A 22,975-nucleotide genomic window follows, 5' to 3' on the forward strand; every position below is an offset into this window, starting at 1 on the left:
AATTTTCACATATTTACCTCAAAGAACTAATCTGAGTAACATGAAGACTATTGTATGAGCTCAATGTGTGTTTGTATTCTTCTCTCCTCACCTCATCACAAGCTTCCCAGAAGACAGACTTATTTGGCTGGAGTCAGAGACCACATGCCTTTGTCTACTGTGCTAATGTGATGGTTTTAGAGACAAAAAGGGGGCAATGGTGTCCAGCTCTAGTAATATTGCCTATAATATCAGAAAAATCTAGTAATATCAGAAAAGAGACTGAGACAGAATCATTTACTCTTCTAAGAAGTAGAAATATCCTTTCTATTACATTCCTAACTCAGAGCTCCCTTATAGCCTTCCTTTAACATCAATCTTGGGGTGGTGGAATCATTGAAGTGATGGGACAGCAGGGGTGTGTTCGGGGTGCCAAGAGCAGACATCACTATAATGCTAAGAAGAATGTTTTCCTACTGCCAAAAACTTAACCAAAGCCTCCTTCATGTCCCTGTTCCTCAAGCTGTAGATGAATGGGTTTAGCATGGGAATAACCACCATATAGAGAATGGCAGCCCTACTGTCCCTGACTGTAGAGTGAATTGATGGAGGAAGTAAATACACACCCATAAGAGACCCATAGAAGAACAGGACCACTGTGAGGTGAGATCCACAGGTAGAAAAGGCCTTCCACTGCCTTCCAGGAGATGAGATGCTGAAAATAGTCCATAAAATGTGAACATAGGAGAGGACAATCAGTATAAGGGGAATGGTGAGGAACAGCAGGCCCATGGTGATGATCATCAGTTCGTTGAAGTGGGTATCTGAGCAGGCAAGCTTCAGCAGAGCACTAGGATCACAGTAGAAGTAGGGGATGACCTTCTGAGCACAAAAGGTCACATATGTCAACAGCAGTGTGTGCATCAGGGCAGGACAATTGGTTAGCACCCAGCACACACCCAGCATTAATGCACAAAGCTGAGGACTCATTGTTGTGCTATAATGCAGTGGTTGGCAGATGGCCACATAGCGATCGTATGCCATCACAGCCAGAAGGATATTGTCAAGGCCACCAAACACAAGGAGGAAATAGAGTTGTGTAAGGCACCCAGAATAAGAGATTGTCTGACTCTGGGTATGAATGTTGGCCAGCATTTTGGGGATTGAGGTGGAAGTGAAACAGGCATCAGTTAATGATAGGTTGGCCAGAAAGAAGTACATGGGAGTGTGCAGATGTGGGTCAGAGATGATGGCCAGGATGATCAGTAAGTTTCCCACCATGGTGACCAGGTACATGCCCAGGAAGATGCCAAATATGAGAGGCTGCTGCTCCAGCTGCTCAGAGAGTCCTAGAAGGAGAAATTCTGAAACAGAGGTTTGATTTGCTCTGCTAGGTTTTCCCATCCCTTGCAGTTCTTGTTATCTGTGTAGATAAAACCTTTCCATGTGTCAGCATTTTATTATTAGATTAATTCAAAGATATATATCTGTGTGACCAAAACTGTGCTGGGAGAAAGAGAATAAGTGTTCCTTGCTATTGTGAATCTTTGGGTCTCTTTAGGGATGAAAGAAAATATCCATGAGTTATTTAGAGAACACTCAAGATAATAACCATTCAAATAGAAATTGTGCCTTCTATATTATAGTAGGGTCCAGGGAAAAGAGATCAGTTTGACAAAAGAAGTCCACATAGGATATTTGGAGGAAATGACAATTGAATATGGCTTTGATAGCAAGACTGAAAAAGTCACTTATATTTTGTCATTTGGAAGTGAGATGCATGATCTCCATCATTTCCCTTTCCAACCCCAACACATGCATACATATATACACATGTTGGAACTTTCTATGTTGGATCCCAAAATAAAAGCACTTATTTTTAGAGGCTTTCTAAGCGCCAAACACCTTGCTGGCATTATTTTACTTTTCACAAAGTTTTGTGGTAAGCATTGTTTTTGTGCAAATGGCAAAACTAAGTCTCAGAGATATCTGATATACCCAGGATCATGTAGCTAGTAAATGAGGTCAAAATGCAGGTCTGCCTACCCAAACCCTGTGCCATTATCCTATATTGTACTACATCTCTCTGATATTTACTTTCCAGGCTTGAAGATAGCTGCTAAGTTCTTCTGCTCTCCCAGGAATGAGAGAAACCTGATGTGAGGTGTCATCTTGTATTGGTCTTGTAGAAGTTGTGGTCTTGGAAGGTTTTGTAAATAGTTTGGTCCTCCATTTGTCCTTCAGAGAAGAGGCTTCTGATCTTAGCCAGAGATTCAGCTCACCTACCCCAGAAACTTTTGCCTGGTTATTGAGCTGGGTAAGGGAGGTGTGTGTGTGTGTGTGTGTGTGTGTGTGTGTACTACCCCTTCCAGATCCTCACCTGTCAGGGTATGCTTCAGTTTCAAGCATCTTTGAATTCTCCAATTCTCTCCCGTGGATGGAAAGCTCACAATCAAAAACTCCCTGGGAATTTTCTGGCTCAGAATCAGGAAAGCTGGAGTCCGTTGAGTTTAGAGCTCCTTAGGAATAACTGGAGTGTATGACTCATTTTCATCTTGGCTAGACTTGAGAAGGCTGGAATCTTCCTTAAGGTTATAAACACAACTGGCAAACCATTCCTCAAAGCTCATTAGATCTATCCTTGGTATCACTGCGCAACCTGTTCTCCAGCCAGCTCTGACTGAGTCCTGGGGGAACAGAGGGCATCTCTACCCCAGGGGTTGACTTCTCAGGCGTGTGATTCTAAAACCTCTTGCTGGGATGCAGTGAACTTCAGCCAGACAAGCAGGCCTCCTGGGAATTCCTTTCTATGCACTGTATTCAGTATCTGTAAATACCCTAGGTAAAACTGAATTGAGAGAAAAGCTGGCATCATAAGTTTTAACATGAGCATTTCATGCTGATAATTTCACTAAATAGAGTATTACTAATATGAAGCAATCCCCAACACCCCCAAATAATCCAAAACTCTCTCAATTACATAAGGTAGCCTATACAAAGCATGTCAGGCAAAATGCCTGATACATAGGAGTTGCTAAAGACATTACACTCATTTCCTGTTTTGTTTTGTTTTTATTAATATGAGCCGGCACTTAGACTTTCCTTGTATAATATCAGGTAATACTCAACAAACTCAGGATGTAGGAAGTATTATTGAGGAGTTCAGCTCCTGGTCAAAAATATGTGAGATTTTTTAGTCTTGTCCATAGATAATTACAAAAGCTTTACCTGACTGCCCTCCCTCCATAGAGTTGGTGCAAAGCTAGTGCATTGCTGTCTCTGAATGGAGCTGCAGTCAGGTCTCAGGGCCCCCTGGCCGATCATGCTCTTACCCATATCTGAATTTCTAATCCATGGCCTTCCCCAGGTACCTCTGCTAAGACCTTAAAGATGTTTTCTCCATGCTAATTCTACTCAGTACTTTTCGACTCCTAGTTCCTGCCTCTCTCTCAGCCACATGGGTCCATAAAACCCTAGGAGCCTTTTATTCAGGTCTCCCTGAACAGTCTCCATGTCTCTGCTAAGCCATCTGACCCTCACTAGTGGAGCCATTCCATGGGGGAAATTGGATCAGAAAGAGCTGGTGCTTTTCTCTGGGTTAGCCTCTTATAACATCACAGTAATTACCAGAGGCTTCACTATTATGCCCATTTTGGTTTGACACCTAACAGGTCAACTTTCTTTCAGATTTTTTGCTTCATGTGATTTTTTTTTATTACTTTTAGTTTATTTTTTTTACATTATGCTTAGCTTTCTCTCCATGTCATTTTTTTCTTCTTCTTTATTTTCTTTTTTTTTAACTCATTTTTTAAAAATATTACATTCAAAAAATATGAGGTCCCCATTCACCCCCACCACCCCCACCCCATCACTCCCTCCACAGCAACACTCCCCCATCATCATGACACATCCATTGCATTTGGTGAGTACATCTCTGGGCATCGCTGCACCTCATGGTCAATGGTCCACCTCATAGCCCATATTCTCCCATGTTCCATCCAGTGGACCATGGAAGGATCTACAATGTCCGGTAATTGTCCCTATAGCACCACCCTGGACAACTCCAAGTCCCGAAAATGCCTCCACATCTCATCTCTTCCTCCAATTCCCCACACCCAGCAGCCACCATGGCCACTTTTTCCACACCAATGCCACGTTTTCTCGATTACTAACCACAATAGTTCATGAATAGAATATCAGTAAGTCCACTCTAATCCTTACTGTATTCCTCCTTCCTGTGGACCTTGGATTGGTTGTGTAAATTCCACATCTATGTCAAGAGGGGGCTTAGATTCCACTTGGATACTGGATGCAATCCTCTTGCTTTCAGTTGTAGACACTCTTGGCTCCATGGTGTGGTGGTGGACATTCTTCAACTCCATGTTAGCTGAGTGGGGTAAGTCCAATAAACCAGAGTGTGGGGACTGAAGCCTGTTGAGGCTCAGGGCCTGGCTATCATATTGTCAGTCCAGAGATTCAGATCCCCTAGATATATCTTAAACCCCAGCATCAACTACAATTCCAGTAAAGTAACAGGGAAGACTTGTGAAAAGAGATCACATCTGAGTCCAGCTCCATCACGCAGAAACACCAACTCCAAAGAAGGGCCAACTGACATGGCAGTGAACTTCATCTGCCATGACCATAAAACCTGTGGGTCTCTTTAGCCCTTAGAAGAACCAATATCTGGGGTTGTATCTACTTTATCTGTCTCTGAGACTCTGCTCAGGTGTGCATAAGGGCAATCCTTCTGACAACCTCCAGACTCTTTTTAAGAGACTCATAGCCATATAAACTCATTTGTCGTTTCCATTTCCACCTTAATTTAGGTCAAACAGCATTTTTAACACCTGTTATTGTATGTAGACAGGGATATTCTGCTGGTCCACGTTAAACCTTTAATTCAAGGTCATTTTCTAGTTATGTCATCAGCTGGTACTTGGTAGAGATCCCTCGGCGCCAGCGAGGCTCATTCCCGGGTGTCATGTCCCACACTGGGAGAAGGCAGTGCATTTACATGCTGAGTTTGGCTTTGAGACTGGCCACATATAAGTGACACGGAGGCTGTCAGAAGGAAACTCCTAGGCACAATGCTGCTTTAGGCCTTGTTCTTATTTCAGGTGTATAGTCTCACAAGCATAGTCATTAGTATCAGGGGCTCACTGTTGGACCCTCATTCCTTCCTGGTCCTTGCCATTGCACCCGGGAGACTGCCGGTGCTCCCCTAGGGACCACGACAGAGCTCTCCCGGCCAGGAACCCAGCACCCCCCCCAGCTGTTGTTTTTAATTGCTTCCACTATGAGTATATCCAAACATTTCCATGCACCCTGAACACATGCCCTGTATAACTCCCTGTCAACCATATGTCCCCTGTCAATAACATCCCATACCAGTATTCCTCTGCTGCCATTGTTGAACCACTCTGTGATCCAAAACTTCCTGAAAAGTGAAGCACAATATAATGCCAGGTTCCCTTAATAGTAAAATGGAATATAACGATGAGTTTAAAGGTTAGATACAGAATACATATTGATGTGGAAAAATTCTGCATCCTATCTTTTTCTTTTCTTTTTTCCTAATTATTAAGCTTCTCTTCACAAGAGCTACAGATCACAGTAATTCATATATACAATATACAGTACTCCCACATATCCAATATAAAATCTTTTCCCTTCCACAGTGATAATCTTTTAACATATTCATACCATATTTACTGAAACTGATGTACAGATATTGAGACAATAGCTTTCAAACAAGGTAACATTTGTGCTTACATTGTGGTTTATATTTTAGTCTATACAATTTTCTAAATTTTTAGTTATCCTATGTTTCACATTTTGACTTACATTTTAGCCTATCAGCCCCTATATATTTTTGGTGTAATTTAACATGTCTTATATCCATCCTTGCGTACTCTTGTGGAACACTTCTCTTGCCCACACATTTTCACTGGTTCCATCTATTCAATACCTCTTCCCCCTCCCCTTATGGCCTAAGGTGACAAGCAATCTTCATTGCTTGAAGGGCCATATTCAGAGATACTTGCAACAGTGTTGAGAACTTGACATGCTCAATACCCCTAATGCATTGGGAGCCACAATTTCTCTCAAGAGATACAGTTCCCTCTATTTGAGAGCATCAGTCCTCCCCAGGATGTGGGTATACCTTCATTCTCATTATATGGGTCTCTACCTAATGGTATAACCCACTCTGGCAAAATGAGGATTCACATATTCCCTAGGAGTCTGCCCTACATCAGATTATCCCCTTTAAGTATCTTAAACAGGTAACTTTTAAAATTATATTTTGAAAAGATTTTCTCAGCATTATACTCTCAACCAACACCTGATAATCTCCTATGTATGTATGTTGCCGCACCCTCCCCCCAATTTCTTGGGCAATATTACCCATCCGCCCATCCCTAGCCCCCCTCAAGCCCACAAAGCCCCACCCAAAGGTAACTCTATGCCCCCATTTAATCCCTTCCTTGTACACATACTTTCCTCCAGCTTATCATAGATTTCACCCATGTAGCTGTCAGCTTACATCCTTCCTCTACCCCCCAATTTCCTGTAAGCCTATCTTCCAGTCTCTACCTCTCTGAGGCAGCTACTTATTTCATATCATTGAAGTCATGTAGTATTTGTCCTTCAATGCCTGGGTTGCTTCACTCAACATAAGGTTCTCAAGAATCATCCATGTTATCACTTGTGTATTTTTTCTTACAGCCAAGTAGTATTCCATTGTATGTATATACCACATTTTATTGATCCATTCATCTGTTGATGGGCATTTGGGTTGATTCTAACTTTTGGCGATAGTGAACAATGCTGCTATGAACATCGGTGTGCATATATCGGTTTGTGTCCTTGTTTTCAGTTCTACCGGGTATATACCCAGCAGTGGAATTGCTGGGTCATATGGCAAATCTATGGTTAGTTTTTTGAGAAACCGCCAAACTGTCCTCCAGAATGGTTGGATCCTTCTGCATTCCCACCAGCAGTGGATGAGTGTTCCCATTTCTTCACATCCTCTCCAGCATTTGTATTCTTCTGCTTTTTTCATAGCTGCCAATCTTATGGGAGTAAGATGGTATCTCATTGTAGTTTTGATTTGCATTTCCCTGATAGCTAGAGATTTGGAGCATTTTTTCATGTGCTTTTTAGCCATTTATATTTCTTCTTTGGAGAAGTGTCTGTTTAAATCTTTTCCCCCTTTTTAAAAATGGGTTGTTTATCTTTTTATTTGCAAGATATAGGAGTTCTTTATATATACAAGCTATAAGTCTCTTATCGGATATATGGTTGCCAAATATTTTCTCCCATTGTGTAGGTTCCCTTTTAACTTTCTTGACAAACTCCTTTGAGGTGCAGAAGGCTTTACTTTTGAGGAAGTCCCATTTATCTATTTGTTCTTTTGTTGCTTGTGCTTTTGGCGTGATGTTCATGAATCCATTTCCTGTTACAAGGTCTTGTAGATGTTTCCCTACACTGCTTTCCAAAGTCTTTATGGTCTTGGCTCTTATATTTAGTTCTTGATCCATCTTGAGTTGACCTTTGTATAAGGTGTGAGATGGTAATTCTCTTTCATTCTTCTACATATGGATATCCAGTTCTCCAGGCACCATTTGTTGAATAGGCCATTCAACAAATGGCCTATTTGGTGGCTTTATCGAATATTATAGGGCTATATCTATCTATCTATCTATCTATCTATCTATCTATCTATATGGTTCTATATCAGATCTTTCAGTTATATTCCATTTGTCTGTGTGTCTCTCCTTATGCCAATACCATGCTGTTTTCACTACTGTAGCTTTGTAGTATGTTTTGAAGTCAGGTAGTGTAATTCCTCCAATATGATTACTCTTTTTCAATATGTCTTTGGTATTCAGGGCCTCTTTCCTTTCCAAATAAATTTCATAGTTAGTTTTTCTAGTTCCTTAAAGAACGCTGTGTTGATTTATATTGAGATTGAATTGAATGTGTAGATCAGTTTTGGTAGGATAGACATCTTAATAATATTTTGTCTTCCTATCCATGAACCGGGAATATTCTTCCATTTATTTAGGTCTCCTTTGATGTCCTTAAACAGTCTTGGGTAGTTCTCAGTGTATAAGTTTTTTACATCTTTAGTTAAATTTATTCCTAAATATTTGATTTTTTAATTTACTATTGTAATTGGTATTTGTTTCTTGATTTCATCCTGAGCTTGCTCATTATTGGTGTACAGAAATGCTACTGATTTTTGCACATTGATCTTAAACCTGCGACTGTACTAAACTAATTTATGAGTTCTAGAAGCTTTGTTGTAGACCTCTCAGGGTTTTCTATGTATAGGATCATGTCATCTGCAAATAATGAAATTTTGACTTCTTCCTTTCCAATCTGAATGTCTTTTATATCCGGTTCTTGTCTCAGTGCTCAAGCAAGTACTTCTAAGACAATATTAAATAGAAGGGGAGACAGTGGGCATCCTTGTCTTGTTCCTGACTTTAGAAGGAAGGAATTTAAGATTTCTCCATTGTAAACGATATTGGCTGTGGGTTTTTCATATATACTCTTTATCATGTTCCAAAAATTTCCTTGTATTCTGATCTTTTGGAGTGTTTTTATCTAGAAAGGGTGCTGTATTTTGTCAAATGCTTTTGCTGCATCTATAGATATAATCATGTGATTTTTCCCTTCAATCTGTTTATATGGTGTATTACATTGATTGATTTTCTTATGTTGAACCATCCTTGCATACCTGGAATAAATCCTACTTGGTCTTGGTGTATAATTCGTTTAATGTGTTGTTGAATATGATTAGTAAGTATTTTGTTAAGTATTTTTGTGTCTAGGTTCATTAGAGAAATTGGTCTGTAATTTTCCTTTCTTGTGGTGTCTTTGTTTGGCTTTGGTACGAGGTTAATGTTGGCATCATAGAAGAAGTTCGGCAATGTTCCTTCTGTTTTGGTTTTTTGGAATAGTTTCAGCAGGATTGGTGTTAGTTCTTTCTGGAATGTTTTGTAGAATTCACCTGTGAAGCCGTCTGGTCCTGGGCTCTTCTTATTTGGGAGATTTTTAATGACTGATTCTATCTCTTTGCTTGTGATTGGTTTGTTAAGATCATCAATTTCTTCTTTCGTCAATATGGGCTTCTTATGTGTTTCTAGGAATTTGTCCATTTCCTCTAAATTGTCATTTTTGTTGGAATATAGTTTTTCAAAGTATCCTCTTATAATAGTCTTTATTTCTGTGGGGTCAGTGGTGATATTGCCTTTCTCCTTTCTTATTTTGTGTATTTGCCTCTTCTCTCTTTTTTTCTTTGTTAGTGTCACTAAAGGTTTGTCAATTTTGTTGATCTTCTCAAAAAACCAGATCTTGGTCTTGTTTATCTTTTCAAGTGCTTTCTTATTTTCTATTTCATTTAGTTCTGCTCTTATCTTTGTTATTTCCTTCCTTCTTCTTCCTGTTGGGTTACTTTGTTGTTGTTTTTCTAATTCCTTCAAATGTGCAGTTAGTTCTTCAATTTTTGCTCTTTCTTCTTTTTTGATATATGAATTTATGGCTATAAATTTCCCTCTCAGTACTGCTTTTGTTGCATCCCATAAATTTTGGTATGTTGTGCTATCATTATCATTTGTTTCAAGGTAGTCATTGATTTCTTTTGAGATTTCCTCTTTGACCCACTGTTTTTCTAAGAGTGTGCTGTTTAATTTCCATATCTTGGTGTGAAATCTGGGCCTCTGGCCCTTGCAGATTTCCAGCTTCACTCCACTGTGTTTGGATATATTATTTTGTATGATTTCAATCTTTCTGAATTCATTCAGCCTTTCTTTGTGGCCTAACATATGGTCTATCTTGGAGAATTATCCATGTGCACTTGAGAAAAATGTATATCCTGCTGTGTTTGGGTGTAATGATCTGTATATATCTATTAGATCCAGCACCTCTAATATACTGTTCAAATATTTTGTTTCTTTAGTGATTGTCTTTTGAGATGTTCTGTCCAGAGTTGGTAGTGGTGTATTAAAATCCCCCACTATAATTGTAGATGCATCTATTCTTTCACTTAATTTTACCAGCGTTTGCCTCATGCATTTAGAGGTGCCCTTGTTAGGACCATAAATATTTATGATTGTTCATTCCTCTTGAGAGATTATCCCTTTCACTAATATGTAATATCCTTCTTTGTCTCTCACAATTGTTTCGCATTTAAAGTCTATTTTGCCTGATATTAGTATAGCTACTCCTGCCTTTTTTTGGTTATTGTTTGCTTGTAAGATTGTTTTCCAACCATTCACTTTTAGCCTCCATGAATCTCTGGGTCTAAGATGTGTCTCTTGTAGACAGCATATAGATGGGTCATATTTCCTAATCCAACGTCCCAGTCTAAATCTTTTGGTAGGTGAGTTTAATCTGTTGACATTCAGTGTTATTATCTTCAAGGAATTATTTATGCCAGCCATATTTTGATTGGACTTGTGTTTGTCATATTTTGTTTGTTTGTTTGTTTTTCTTCTCTTTTCATCTTTTTTGTTGCTGTTACACTCTCCTCCAACTCTGCCTGTCCTGTTTTATCCTTTCTTCCCGCAGAACTCCCTTTAGTATTTCTTGAAAGAGAGGTTTGTTGTTGGCATACTCTTTCAATTTCTGTTTATCTGTGAATATTTTGAACTCTCCATCATTTCTGAATGCTAGTTTAGCTGGATAGAGAATTCTTGGTTGGAATTTTTTTTCTTTTAGTATCTTGACTATATCATACCACTGCCTTCTTGCTTCCATGGTTTCAGATGAGAAATCAGCACTTAATCTTATGGAGCCTCGCTTGTATGTGATGGTTTTCTTTTCTCTTGCTGCTTTTAGAATTTTCTCTTTGTCTTGAGCATTGGATAATTTGACAAGTATATGTCTTGGGTGGGCCTGTTGGGGTTTATGATGTTTGGGGTGTGTTGTGCTTCTTGGATATGTACATCTGTGTCTCTTAGTAGATTTGGGAAGTTTTCAGCCATTGTTTCCTGCAACACCCCTTCTGACCCCTTTCCTTTCTCTTCTCCTTCTGGGCTGCCTATAATACATATGTTTGTGCATTTTGCATTGTCATTCAGGTCCCTAATTCCTAGCTGGATTTTTTCTATCTTTTCATCGATCAATTCTACTATCTCTTTGATTTCTGATGTACTGTCTTCCACATCCCTAATTCTCTCCTCTGCCTCTTCTAATCTGCAGGTATTTGCTGTGAGAGTATTTTTGATTTCTTGAACTGTGGTGTTCATTCCCATCATATCTGTTATCTTTTTGCATATGTCTGCAATTTCCTCTCCAAGTGTTTTCTTCATATTGTTAAACTCTTCCTTTACTTCATTAAGTTTGTCTCTGATATATGTTGTGAGATCTTTAATTACTTTTCCGCACTTCTGCTCCCCTTCCTGGTTTTTAGTTTGCTCATTGGATTCAGCAATATTTTCCTGATCACTGGTTTTGTTTGCTGTTTGTTGTTGCTGTCTCATCATCATTTTATCATCACGGGTTTAATCAGTTCCTTAGCTTCTTTTCTAGTCTTGGGGATTAATTAGCTGTTGTTCTTGTGTAAGTGTTATATCTTCTCTTTGTCACTTTGTTCTTCTTATTCTAATTTCTTGTTGCTGGCTGAGTTCTCTTTGAAGGAAAATATTAGGGCCAGGGAAAGTAAATTGTGTAAAAAAGGATAACGGATAAAGTAGTATTGGTAATAAATGTTAACAGAACAACAATATGAGATTTTGGAGAATGGATATTAGATTCATGTAAGTTGTGTAGAGTTATAGCAGTAAGTAGAGTACCTATAATGATGTAGTCGACTGAATATGGAAGGAATATAGTATGAATTCAAAAGCCAGTGTTTTCATGAGAGAGAGAAAGAGAAAAGAAAGACAATAGTTTCAAGAGTGGATAAAAGACAGAAAATAAAACAAAGGTATTAGAAATTAAAATTTAGAAAGTTTGGGGATCAAAGAAAGGGAGGTGGAATATAGGAAAGACAGTAGATGATGGAGGATATCAAGATGTGGGGGAAAAGGGATAGCTTACATAGCCAAAATCATTTCACACACAGATGAGGCAATGGAGGATGAGGAAACCCAGCAAATGTGAGGTGTTCCCTACAACACCTATTGTATAATTAAGATAAAATAAAATAAGAAGAAAAACAGTGAAAAGACAAGAAAGAAAAAAAGGGGGGTGGGTAAAGAAAAGGGAGGGAAACAAGTAAGAAAAAGAAAAGAAGAAAGAGAACAACAACAACAACAACAACAAACCCTAAATAAATGAAAAAAAGACCTTGGGGGATACAATGAGTGAAAAGACTAGGAGATAATGCAATATTAGCAACCAGGGCAATAAAAATTTTTTAAAAATTAAAAAAAAAGAATAAAAAAGAAAAAAGAGAAAAAGGAAAGAGAAAGAAAAAAAAATGCAAATGTCTAGGGCTAGGACAATCAAGGACCTCAAATGGACCTCAGGGTGTGGTGGATTCAGGGATGGGAAGTCTGTGATATTGCAGACTCAAGAGGTGTGAGTCTCTGGGGTGTTGTCCACCAGGGTTTAGGGGACACAGACCTGGCAACCTCAAATCCAGTTAAAAGGGAGCCTGGGAGCACTGCAGTGCAACACAGCCTTCAGGGATCCCTGCAGCTGGGTGCCCAGCTCTATGGGGGGGTCACATCCGCAAACTCTGACCTCTGTGTCAGAAACCCAAAATTCCCCCTCTCACTAGAGTCTCTTCTGTTGCTGTGTCACCAATTTGACTTCAGGACACCTCCCACCCTGCAAGCCCCCGAAACAGCCTGCTGGGGGCGCCTCTATATTGCAGCCAATTTAAGGATGCTTCAGATCGGCAGCCAGGCCTAGGGGGCGGGGCTCTTGTCAGAAGCGCTGATATCCGTGTCAGAAATCCAAAATTACATGCCTCGCAACAAACTCTGTCTCTGTCTCACCAAATCGGTTTCCAAAGGCCTCCTGTCCTGCAAGCCCTGAATAGCCCACTCAGGGCTTATGAATTCCTGAGCACTGCAGAGCCTCTAGGAATCGCCGCTGTGGTGCTGCCTGCCCCAGAGGGTAGCGCCTTTGCACAGCCCCTATCTCCATAAAAGAGAGCCTCAATTCTACCGTTTACATGAATCTTCTCTGTCACCGTCCCACCAAATCAATGTCCAGACACCTCCTGCCCTGCAAAATCCTGAAACAGCCTGGTCCTGAAGAATTTCCAATGCTGTGCAGCTGCTTCTTTGCAGGAGAGACTATAAGGTGCACTCACTCAGACACCATCTTGCCCTGCCCCGCTCTTCTTTATTTTCTTTTAAATGTTGCATTAAAAAAAATATGAGGTCCCCATATACCCCCCTTCCATATCAATAACCTCTTCCATCATTGTGGCACATCCACTGCTCCTGGTGAATACATGCTGGAGCAACACTGTGCCACATGGACAGCGATCCACATTGTAGTCCACATTCTCCCCTAGTCCACCCAGTGGGCCACAGCAGGACACACAACGTCTAGCATCTGTCACTGCAGCACCACCCAGGTCAGTTCCAAATTCTGAAAATATCCCACACCATATCTCTTCTTCCATCTCCCTACCATCAGCAAGCACCATGGCCACCCTCTCCATATGACTATTATAATTTCTTCCCTTACTAATCACAATAGTTCCCCAGCAGAACACCAGTAAGTCCACTCTAATCCATACTATATGCCTACATCCTGTGGACCCTGGGATCGTTATGCCCAGTCTCTCTTATATCAAGAGGGGACTTAGATTCCACATGGATGATGGATGCAATTCTGCTGGCACTGTAGACACTCTTGGCTCCCTGGTGTGGTGGTTGACCCTCTTCACCACCCTGTCAGCTGGCCAGGGTCAGTCCAACAAACCAGAGGTTAGGGGTTACAACTTTGCCAAGGCTCAGGGCTCAGTTGGCACATGGACAGTCCAGAGATTCAAGTATCCTGAATATACACCAATGCTAGCATCAACCAAAGGTTCACTAAAAGTGACAGAAGAGGCGTGTGTAGAAAGGTCACATCTGAGTCCAACTCCATCTCACTCAGGGACATAAATTCCAAAGTAGGGCCCACTGACATGGCACTGAGCTCCAGAGCTATCTGCCATGGCCATATCCTTGTGAGCCTCAGGAGAAGCAGTACCTGGTGTTGTATCCACTTTGGTTGTTTCTGGGGTCCTCCTGAGGAGTGAGTAAGCATGATGCCTCTGATGACCTCCTGACTCTTTTTTGAAGACTCTTAGCCATATAAACTCATTAGACTTTGCCATTTCCCCCTTTTATCAAGGTCAAAAAGCAGTTTTTAACACATGATCCTACATGTGGGCTGAGATATTCTGTTGGTCTGAGTTGACCCTTTTATTTAAGGTCTTTTTCTATTTATATCACCAGCTGGTGCTTGCTAGTAATCCCTCGGTGCCAGGGAGGCTCATTTCCAGGAACCATGTCCCATGCTGGGGAGAATGTAATGCATTTACATGCTTAGTTTGGCTTAGAGAGTGAGCAACATGGAGGTCCTTTGGTGGTAACTCTTAGGCACCCTGCAGCTCTAGGCCTAGTTCATATTTCAGGCACACAGACCCATAAGCATAGTCATCAGTATCAAGGGCTCATTGTTGGAAAATCTTTCTTTGTTGGTCTTTGCCGTTGCACTTGGGGGATTGTTGCTGTTCCATTGGGGAATGTGATAGAGGTCCCCTGGCTAGGAACTCAGCACTCCCTTGGTTGTTGTTTGTAACTGTCATCTAAACATTTTTATGTCCCCTAAATACATGCCTTGGAGAACTCCCTCCCAACCATGTGCCCCCCATCAATAACACCCCACACCAGTGTTCTTCCCCTGCCATAGTTGAACCTCTCTGTGGTCCAAAACTTCTTCAACAATGAAGCCTAATATTTTGCCAAATTCAATTAATAGGAAAATGAAATATAGTGATGGGTTTAAAGATTATAAGTATACATATTAATTTAGAAATACTAAGATAAAATAAAAATAAATTGGTGTATCAATAAAAATGAACAATATTATAAAGATTTGTTTTTAACACTTTGCCTTTCATCACTGTAATAGGTGTTGCCCTGTATATACAGTGGCAAGGCACTTTCTTTCATTTCTTCCTCCGTGTCTACATTCATTCCTTAAAAATTTTTTTCTAATTTTAATTTTGTTTTCATAAGTTTTAGATCACAGTAATTCACATATACCATATAGAAAGCTCTCATATATCCAATATCAAACCCTTTCCACCTTCCCCAGCAATGATCTTTTTACATGTCCATGTTACATTTGCTGCAGCTGATGTACAGATTTTGAAACATAGCTTTCAAACATGGTTCCATTTTGGTTAACATTATGGTTTATATTTTAGACTGAACAAATTTCTAAATTTTTAGTTTCCTGATGTTTTATATTGTACATATACATTTTAGCTTATAAACTTGTATACATCTTTGGTGTACATTAACATATCCTATCTTCATCATTACATGATCTTGTGGAGTACTTCCATTGCTCCCCAGTTTCCCTGATACCATCTTTTCTTTACCTCTCTCCCCCTCCCCTCAGGGCCCACAGTGACAATCAATCTTCACTACTTGAGGGACCAGATTTACAGATACTTGCAACAATGCTGAGGGCTTGACATACTAGACTGCCCTAACCCATTTGGAGCCACCGCAAGGGACACAATTCCCTCCATTTGAGAATATCAGATCTGCCCAGGATGTGGGTATACCTTCACAATTATTGTATGGTCTCCATCCAATGATTTAACACACTATGACAAACTGAGCACTCACACACACCCTAGCAGCATGCCCCCATGCCAGATGTCCCCCCAAGCACCTTAAACACTTAATCCTTCCTTATTATATTTTCGAAAGAGTTTTCTCAACCTTATAGTTTCAACCGTATACCTGAGATTCTCCCATATTCAACTATTCCCGCTGGCCCTTCCCCCAATTCCTTGTGCCATCTGACCCATCCTCCCAGTCCTAGTCTCCCTCAAGCCCTTGAAGCTCCACCCAATGGTATCCTTATGCCCCCATGTTATCTCTGCCCTGTACAAATAATTACCTCCAGCTTATCATAGACTTCACCCATGTAGGCGTCAGCTCACAAGCTTCCTCTCCCTGCCCCCCCCCAATTCCTTTAATCCTATCTTCCAGTTTCTAGTTTTCTGAGACAGCTTGGCTTGCTTGTTTCATATCAGAGAGGTCAGGTAGTATTTGTCTTTCAATGCCTGGCTTGCTTCACTCAACATAAGGTCCTCAAGATTCATCCATGTTATCACGTGTGTTTATACTGTATTCCTTCTCTAGCTGAGTAGTATTCCATTGTATGTATATACCACATTTTATTTATCCATTCATTTGTTGATGGGCATTTGGGTTGATTCCAACTTTTTACAATAGCGAATAAGGCTGCTATGAACATTGGAGTGCATGTATTGATTTGTGTCCTTATTTTCAGTTCCTCTGGGTATATACCCAACAGTGGAATTGCTGGGTCATATGGCAAATCTACAGCTAGTTTTTTGAGAAACCACCAAACTGTCCTCCAGAATGGCTGGATCCTTCTGCCACCAGCAGTGGATGAGTGTTCCCATTCCTCCACATCCTCTTCAGCACTTGTAGTCTTTTGTTTTATTGATAGCTGCCAGTATTATGGGAGTAAGATGGTATCTCATTGTAGCTTTGATTTGCATTTCCCTAATAGCAGTGATTTTGAGCATTTTTTCATGTGCTTTTTAGCCATTTTTATTTCTTCTTTGGAGAAGCATCTGTTCAGGTCTTTTGCTCATTTTTTCAAATGGGTTGTTTGTCTTTTTATTTTTGAGATATAGGAGTTATTTATATATGCAGAATGTAAGTCTCCTATCAGATATATGGTTACCAAATATTTTCTCCCATTGGGTAGGCTGTCTTTTCACTTTCTTGACAAATTCCTTTGAGGCACAAAAGGCTTTAATTTTAAGTAAGTCCCATTTCTTTATTTGTTCTTTTGCTGCTCATTCTTTGGGTGTGAAGTTCATAAAGCCATTTCCTATTACAAGGTCCTGTAGATGCTTCCCTACATTATTTTCTAAAGTCTTTATGGTCTTGGCTCTTATATTTAGGTCTTTGATCCATCTTGAGTTGATCTTTGTATAAGGTGTGAGATGGTAATCCTCTTTCCTTCTTTTGCATATGGATATCCAATTCTCTAGGCACCATTTGTTGAAGAGGCCATTCTCTCCCAGTTGAGTGGGCTTGGTGACCTTGTTGACTATCAGATGATTGTATATATGAGGATATATATCAGAACTCCCAATTCAGTTCCATTGGTCAGTGTGCCTATTCTTGTGCCATTACTATGCCATTTTTACTACTGTAGCTTCGTAATATATTTTGAAGTCAGGTAGTGTGATTCCTCCAATTTCATTTTTCTTTTTCAACATGTCTTTGGCTATTCAGGGCCACTTTCCTTTGCAAATAAATTTCATGGTTAATTTTTCTAGTTCAGTAAAAAATGTTGGGCTGCTTTTTATTGGGATTACATTGGATCTGTAGTTGAGTTTTGGTAGGATAGACATCTCAATAATATTTGGTCTTCCTATCCATGAACAGGGAATATTCTTCCATTTATTTAGGTCTTCTTTGATTTCTTTGAACAGTATTGTGTAGTGTTCTGGTATAAGTCTTTTACATTTTTAGTCCAATTTATTCCCAGATATTTGATTTTTTAATTTACTATTGTAAATGGTATTTGTTTCTTGATTTCCTTGTCAGATTGCTTATCATCAGTGTATGGAAATACTACTGATTTTTGTGGATTGATCTTATAACCTGTGACTTTACCAAATTCATTTATAAGTTCTAGAAGATTTGTTGTAGATTTCTTAGGGCTTTCTATGTATAGGATCATGTCATCTGCAAATAGTGAAATTTTGAGTTCTTCTTTTCCTATTTGGATCCCTTTTATATCCGGTTCTTGCCTCAATGCTTGAGCCAGTACTTCTAAGACAATGTTAAATAAGAGGGGTGATAGTGGGCATCCTTGCCTTGTTCCTGATCTTAGAGGGAAAGATTTTAGGATTTCACCATTGTAAATGATATTAGCTGTGGGTTTTTCATATATACCCTTTTTCATGTTCAGAAAGCTTCCTTCTATTCCTATCTTTTGCAATGTTTTTTATCAAGAAAGGATGCTGTATTTTGTCAAATGCTTTTTCTGCTTCTATTGATATGATCATGTGTTTTTTTTTCTTCAATCTGTTTATGTGGTATATTACATTAATTGATTTTCTTATGTTGAACCATCCTTGCATACCCGGAATGAATCCCACTTGATCATGGTGTAAAATTCATTTAATGTGTTGTTGAATGTGATTAGCAAGTATTTTGCTGAGGACTTTAGCATCGAGGTTCATTAGAGAGATTGGTTTTTAATTTTCCTTTCTTGTGATGTCTTTGCTTGGCTTTGGTATTAGGATAATTTTGATATCATAGAATGAGTTAGGCAATGTTCCTTCTATTTCAATTTTTTTTGGAAAAGTTTAAGCAAGATTGGTGTTTGTTCTTTCCAGAATGTTTGGTAGAATTCACCTGTGAAGCCGTCTGGCCCAGGGCTCTTCTTAGTTGGGAGGTTTCTACTGACTGATTCTCTTTACTTCTGATTGGTTTGTTGAGACAATCAATTTCTTCTTTCAGCAATGTGGGCTGCTTATGTGTTTCTAGGAATTTGTCTATTTCCTCTGAATTGTCATTTTTGTTGAAATATAGTTTTTCAAAGTATCCTCTTATGATAATCTTTATTTCAGTGGGGTCAGTGGTGATATCCCCTTTCTCAGTTCTTATTTAGTGTATTTGCATCTTCTCTCTTTTTTTCTTTTTTAGTCTAGCTATGGGTTTGTCAATTTTATTGATCTTCTCAAAGAACCAGCTCTTTGTTTTGTTTATTTTTTCAAGGTCTTTCTTATTTTCTATTTCATTTAGTTCTGCTCTGATCTGTGTTTTTCCTGTCTTTCTTCTCTTTGGGGTTAGTGTTTTTTTTTTTTTTTTTTTTTTTTTTTTTACTAATTCCTCCACCTGTGCAGTTAGTTCTTCAATTTTAGCTCTTTTTTATTTTTTTATGGTATGAATTTATGGCTATGAATTTTCCTTGCAGTGCAGCTTTTGCTGCATCCCATAAATTTTGGTATGTTGTGTTATCATTTTCATTAGTTTCAAGGTAGTTATTGATTTCTGTTGAGATTTCTTCCTTGACCCACTGTTTTTCTAAGAGTGTGTTGCTTAACTTCCATATCTTGGTGCCAAATCTGGGTCTCTGGCCCATGCAGATTTCCAGCTTTATTCCACTTTGATCAGAGGAATTGTTTTGTATGATTTCAATCTTTCTGAATTCATCAAGACTTTCTCTGTGGCCTAGCATCTGGTCTATCTTGGAGAATGATTCATGTGCACTTGAGAAGAATGTAAATCCTGTATTTAGGTGTAATGTTCTGTATGTGTGTATGATGTCCAGATCCTCTAACATATTGTTCAAAGTTTGTTTTTTTATTGATTCTCTTTTGAGATGTTCTGTCCAATGGTGACAGTGGTGTGTTAAATTCCCCCACTATAATTGTTGAGGCATCTATTCCTTCTGTTTGTTTTTGCAGTGTTTGCTTCACATATGTGTAGGCACCCTTGTTAGGGGCGTAAATATTTGTGATTGTTCTTTCTTCTTGAAAGAGTATCCCTTTCACTAAATGTAGTATCCATCTTTGTCTCTCACAATTTTTTTTTTGCATTTAAAGTCTATAGCTACTCCTGTCATTTTTTGGTTATTGTTTACCTGTAAGATTATTTGCCAGTCATTCATTTTCAATCTTCTTGAATTTCTGGGTCTAAGATATGTTTCTCATAGACAGTATATTGATGGGTCATTTTCCTTTTCCAATCTTCCAATCTGTGTCTCTTACCAGGTGAGTTTAATCCACTGACATTCAGTGTTATTATTTTCAATGAATTACTTATTTCAGCCATATTTCCTTTGGATTTCTGTTTTTCATATGTTGTTTGATTTTTTTTTATCTCTTTTGGTCATTTTAGTTGGTCTTACACTCTCCTCCAACTCTGTATCTCCTGTTTTTTTCTTTCCTTTTGCAGAACTCCCTTTAGTATTTCTTGAAGGGCAGCATTCTTGTTGGCATACTCTCTCAGTTTCTGTTTATCTGTGAATATTTTGAACTCTCCATCACTTTTGAATGGCAGCTTTGCTGGATAGAGTACTCTTGGTTGGAAACTTTTTTCTTTTAGTACCTTGACTATGTATGTCATCTCACTGCCTTCTTGCCTCCATGGTTTCAGATGAGAAATCAGCACTTAGTCTTATGGAGCCTCCTTTGTAATTGTTCTGTTTTCTCTTGCTGCTTTTAGAATTTTCTCTTTGTCCTGAGCATTGGATAATTTGACGAGTATATGTCTTGGGGTAGGTCTTTTGGGATTTTTGGTATTTGGTGTGCATTGTGCTTCCTGAACATGTGTATGCATCTCCCTCAGTAGGTTTGGGAAGTTTTCAGCCATTATTTCCTCCAACACCCCTTCTGGCCCCTTTCCCTTTTCTTCTCATTCTGAGATCCCTACAAAGTGTATGTTTGAAGTGCAGCCTGCCCAGGAATGGTGCCGCCCACACTTCCCATGCCGCTGATGACAACAGAAGCGGACAAAGAAACAAGACGCAGCAAATAGACACAGAGAACAGACAACTGGGGGAGGGGGGAATTAAATAAAAATAAATAAATCTTAAAAAAAAAACAAAAGGAAAACAAAGTGTATGTTTGTACATTTTTGCATTGTCATTCATGTTCCTAAGTCCCTGCTGGATTTTTTCTTTTAATCGATCAATTCTACTATCTGTTTGGTTTCAGATGTACTGTCTTCCAAATCACTAATTTTTTCCTCTGCCTCTTAAAATCTGCTGTTATTTGCTGAGAGTGTTTTTTTGATTTCTTGGATTGTGCTGTTCATCCCCATCATATCAGTTAGCTTTTTGTGCATGATTACAATTTCTTCTCTCTGCTCCCCAAGTGTTTTCTTAATATCCTTAATCTCTTCCTTCATTTCATTAAATTGGTCCATGATACATGTTTTGAGAGCTTTAATTAGTAGTTTAGTGTTCACTCCTCTTCCTGGTTTTTAGTTTGTTTTTTGGACTGGGTCATGTTTTCCTGATTATCAGTATGGTTTGTAGTTTTTTTGTTGCTGGTCATTATAGTATCTTGATGGGTTTATTCATTTGATTAGTATTTTTGTGTCAGTGTTCAATTAGTTGTTTTTGTGTGCATGTTAAGTCTTCCCTTTGTCACTTTGTTCTTCTTATTCTATTTCCTTGTTGTTTGCTAAGTTCCCTTGAAGGAAAATATTAGGGCCAGAGATAGCAACAGGGGTTAGAAAAGAAAAAGATAATAGTAAGGCTTATAGTGGATGTTAGCAGAAGAACCATGTGAGATCTAGGAGAATGGATATTGAATTCATATAAGCTGTGTAGGGTTATAACAGTAAAAAAGTGGAGTACCTATAAAGAGGTAGTAAACTGAATATGGGGAGAAATATAGTATGAATTAAAAGGCCAGTGTGGTCCAGAGAGAGGTGAAGAGAAAAGAAAGGACAATAATATAAATAGTGAGTAAAAGATAGAAAACAGAATAGAGGCATTAGTGATGAAAAGTCAGAAATATTGGGGGCTAAATGAAAAGAGGTGGAATGCAAGAGATACAATAAATGATGGAGGATAGAAAGGTGTAAAGGAAAGTGGCTAAAGTTGGTAGCCAAAATCAGTACACACAGAAAGGAGGAAATTGAGGGTGAGGAAGCACAGCAAATAAGAATTGTTACCTGCAGCACCTAATATTAAAAACAAGAGAAAAGAAGAAAAAAAGGAAAAAGAAAAAAGGGGGAGGGAAGCAAGCAAAAGAAAGAGAAAGGAAAAACAGAAATGAAAGGGCCTTGGGGGTATAAAGAGGAAGGAGAAACAAGAAAACAAGCCAACAAGAAAGACCAGACAAGTCCTCAAGGACGGAATCCTCTTTGCAATTGAATAAACTGCTTAAGAGTTTGACCTTATCCCTTTCTCCCTTCCTTACTTCCCTCTCTCCCAGGGCAGGAGGAAGGCTGTGTGAGGGCTCCCAGAGGAGATTCAAATGGGTCCCTGGTTAACCAACTCTCCTCAGAAAATAATGACTCTTAATTTCCTGAGAGACAGGACCCATTCCTTGCCAGGAACCCTAAACATGCTTTTGTAAGCCTGCCAAGCACAACCTACTGTCCCTCTCTCTTAGGTGTGCTACAGAAGGGCTAGTTAATTTTCTGACTCCATGTTCTCCTTAATCAAGTTTCCCATCCCAGGGCATTTAAGTAAATCAGACACTCTCAGCAGATTCACCTCTCCTCTCTTCCTAGGCTCTCCCCAAGTCAGCTGGTATGCTCCTCCAAGGTCAGTAAAAGGGGGTGGGGCAGAAAATTGAACCTGTACTCCTTGGGCCCCTCTGTCCCTCCCACCTAAATCCTCTCACTCCTGAAGTGAGCTCAGCAGGCTAGGGCAATTCCAGATTTCCAGGAGTACTGGGTTTGGGAAACAGAGGCCTGGGAGAATGTGGACTAAGGGTATGTGGGTCTGTGAGATATGGGCTGCAGGGGTGCAAGGAACATGGTCTTAGGGCTCATGCATTTAGGGGAACACAGAGCTTGGAAACTCTGCCTTGTGGCCGGTAGTTCTCAGGGAGAGCTGCAGCCCTTTGCACTAGGGGGAAGGGATTTATCTTCCCACAGTTTCCAAGTTCAGTTTTAGAAACCCACAGTTTTACCTTGAGGAAGCACTAATTTTGTCAGTCTCTCCAGATTGACATCCAGACACCTCCTGCTTTGTAGTTTCCTGGAACAGCTCTGGCAGGATCGCTTCACCACTCAGTCAGTCCTGGGATCCATGTGGGTCTTTCTTGAAGAGC

The 22,975-nt window shown here is 39.5% G+C and overlaps 1 protein-coding gene across 1 annotated transcript; it reads right to left on the reverse strand.

Annotated features, from left to right (window-relative positions):
- Nucleotides 1-427: 427 nt before the first annotated feature.
- Nucleotides 428-1,425, reverse strand: LOC101426488 (olfactory receptor 1N2-like). Its single transcript, XM_012522710.3, is given in 2 exon segments — nt 428-465; nt 468-1,425. Coding segments are annotated over 2 exon segments (996 nt in total).
- Between the last annotated feature and the right edge of the window lie 21,550 nt (nt 1,426-22,975).

This window comes from Dasypus novemcinctus, chromosome 8 (assembly GCF_030445035.2).
Source record: "Dasypus novemcinctus isolate mDasNov1 chromosome 8, mDasNov1.1.hap2, whole genome shotgun sequence".
Classification (NCBI taxonomy): Eukaryota; Metazoa; Chordata; class Mammalia; order Cingulata; family Dasypodidae; genus Dasypus; species Dasypus novemcinctus.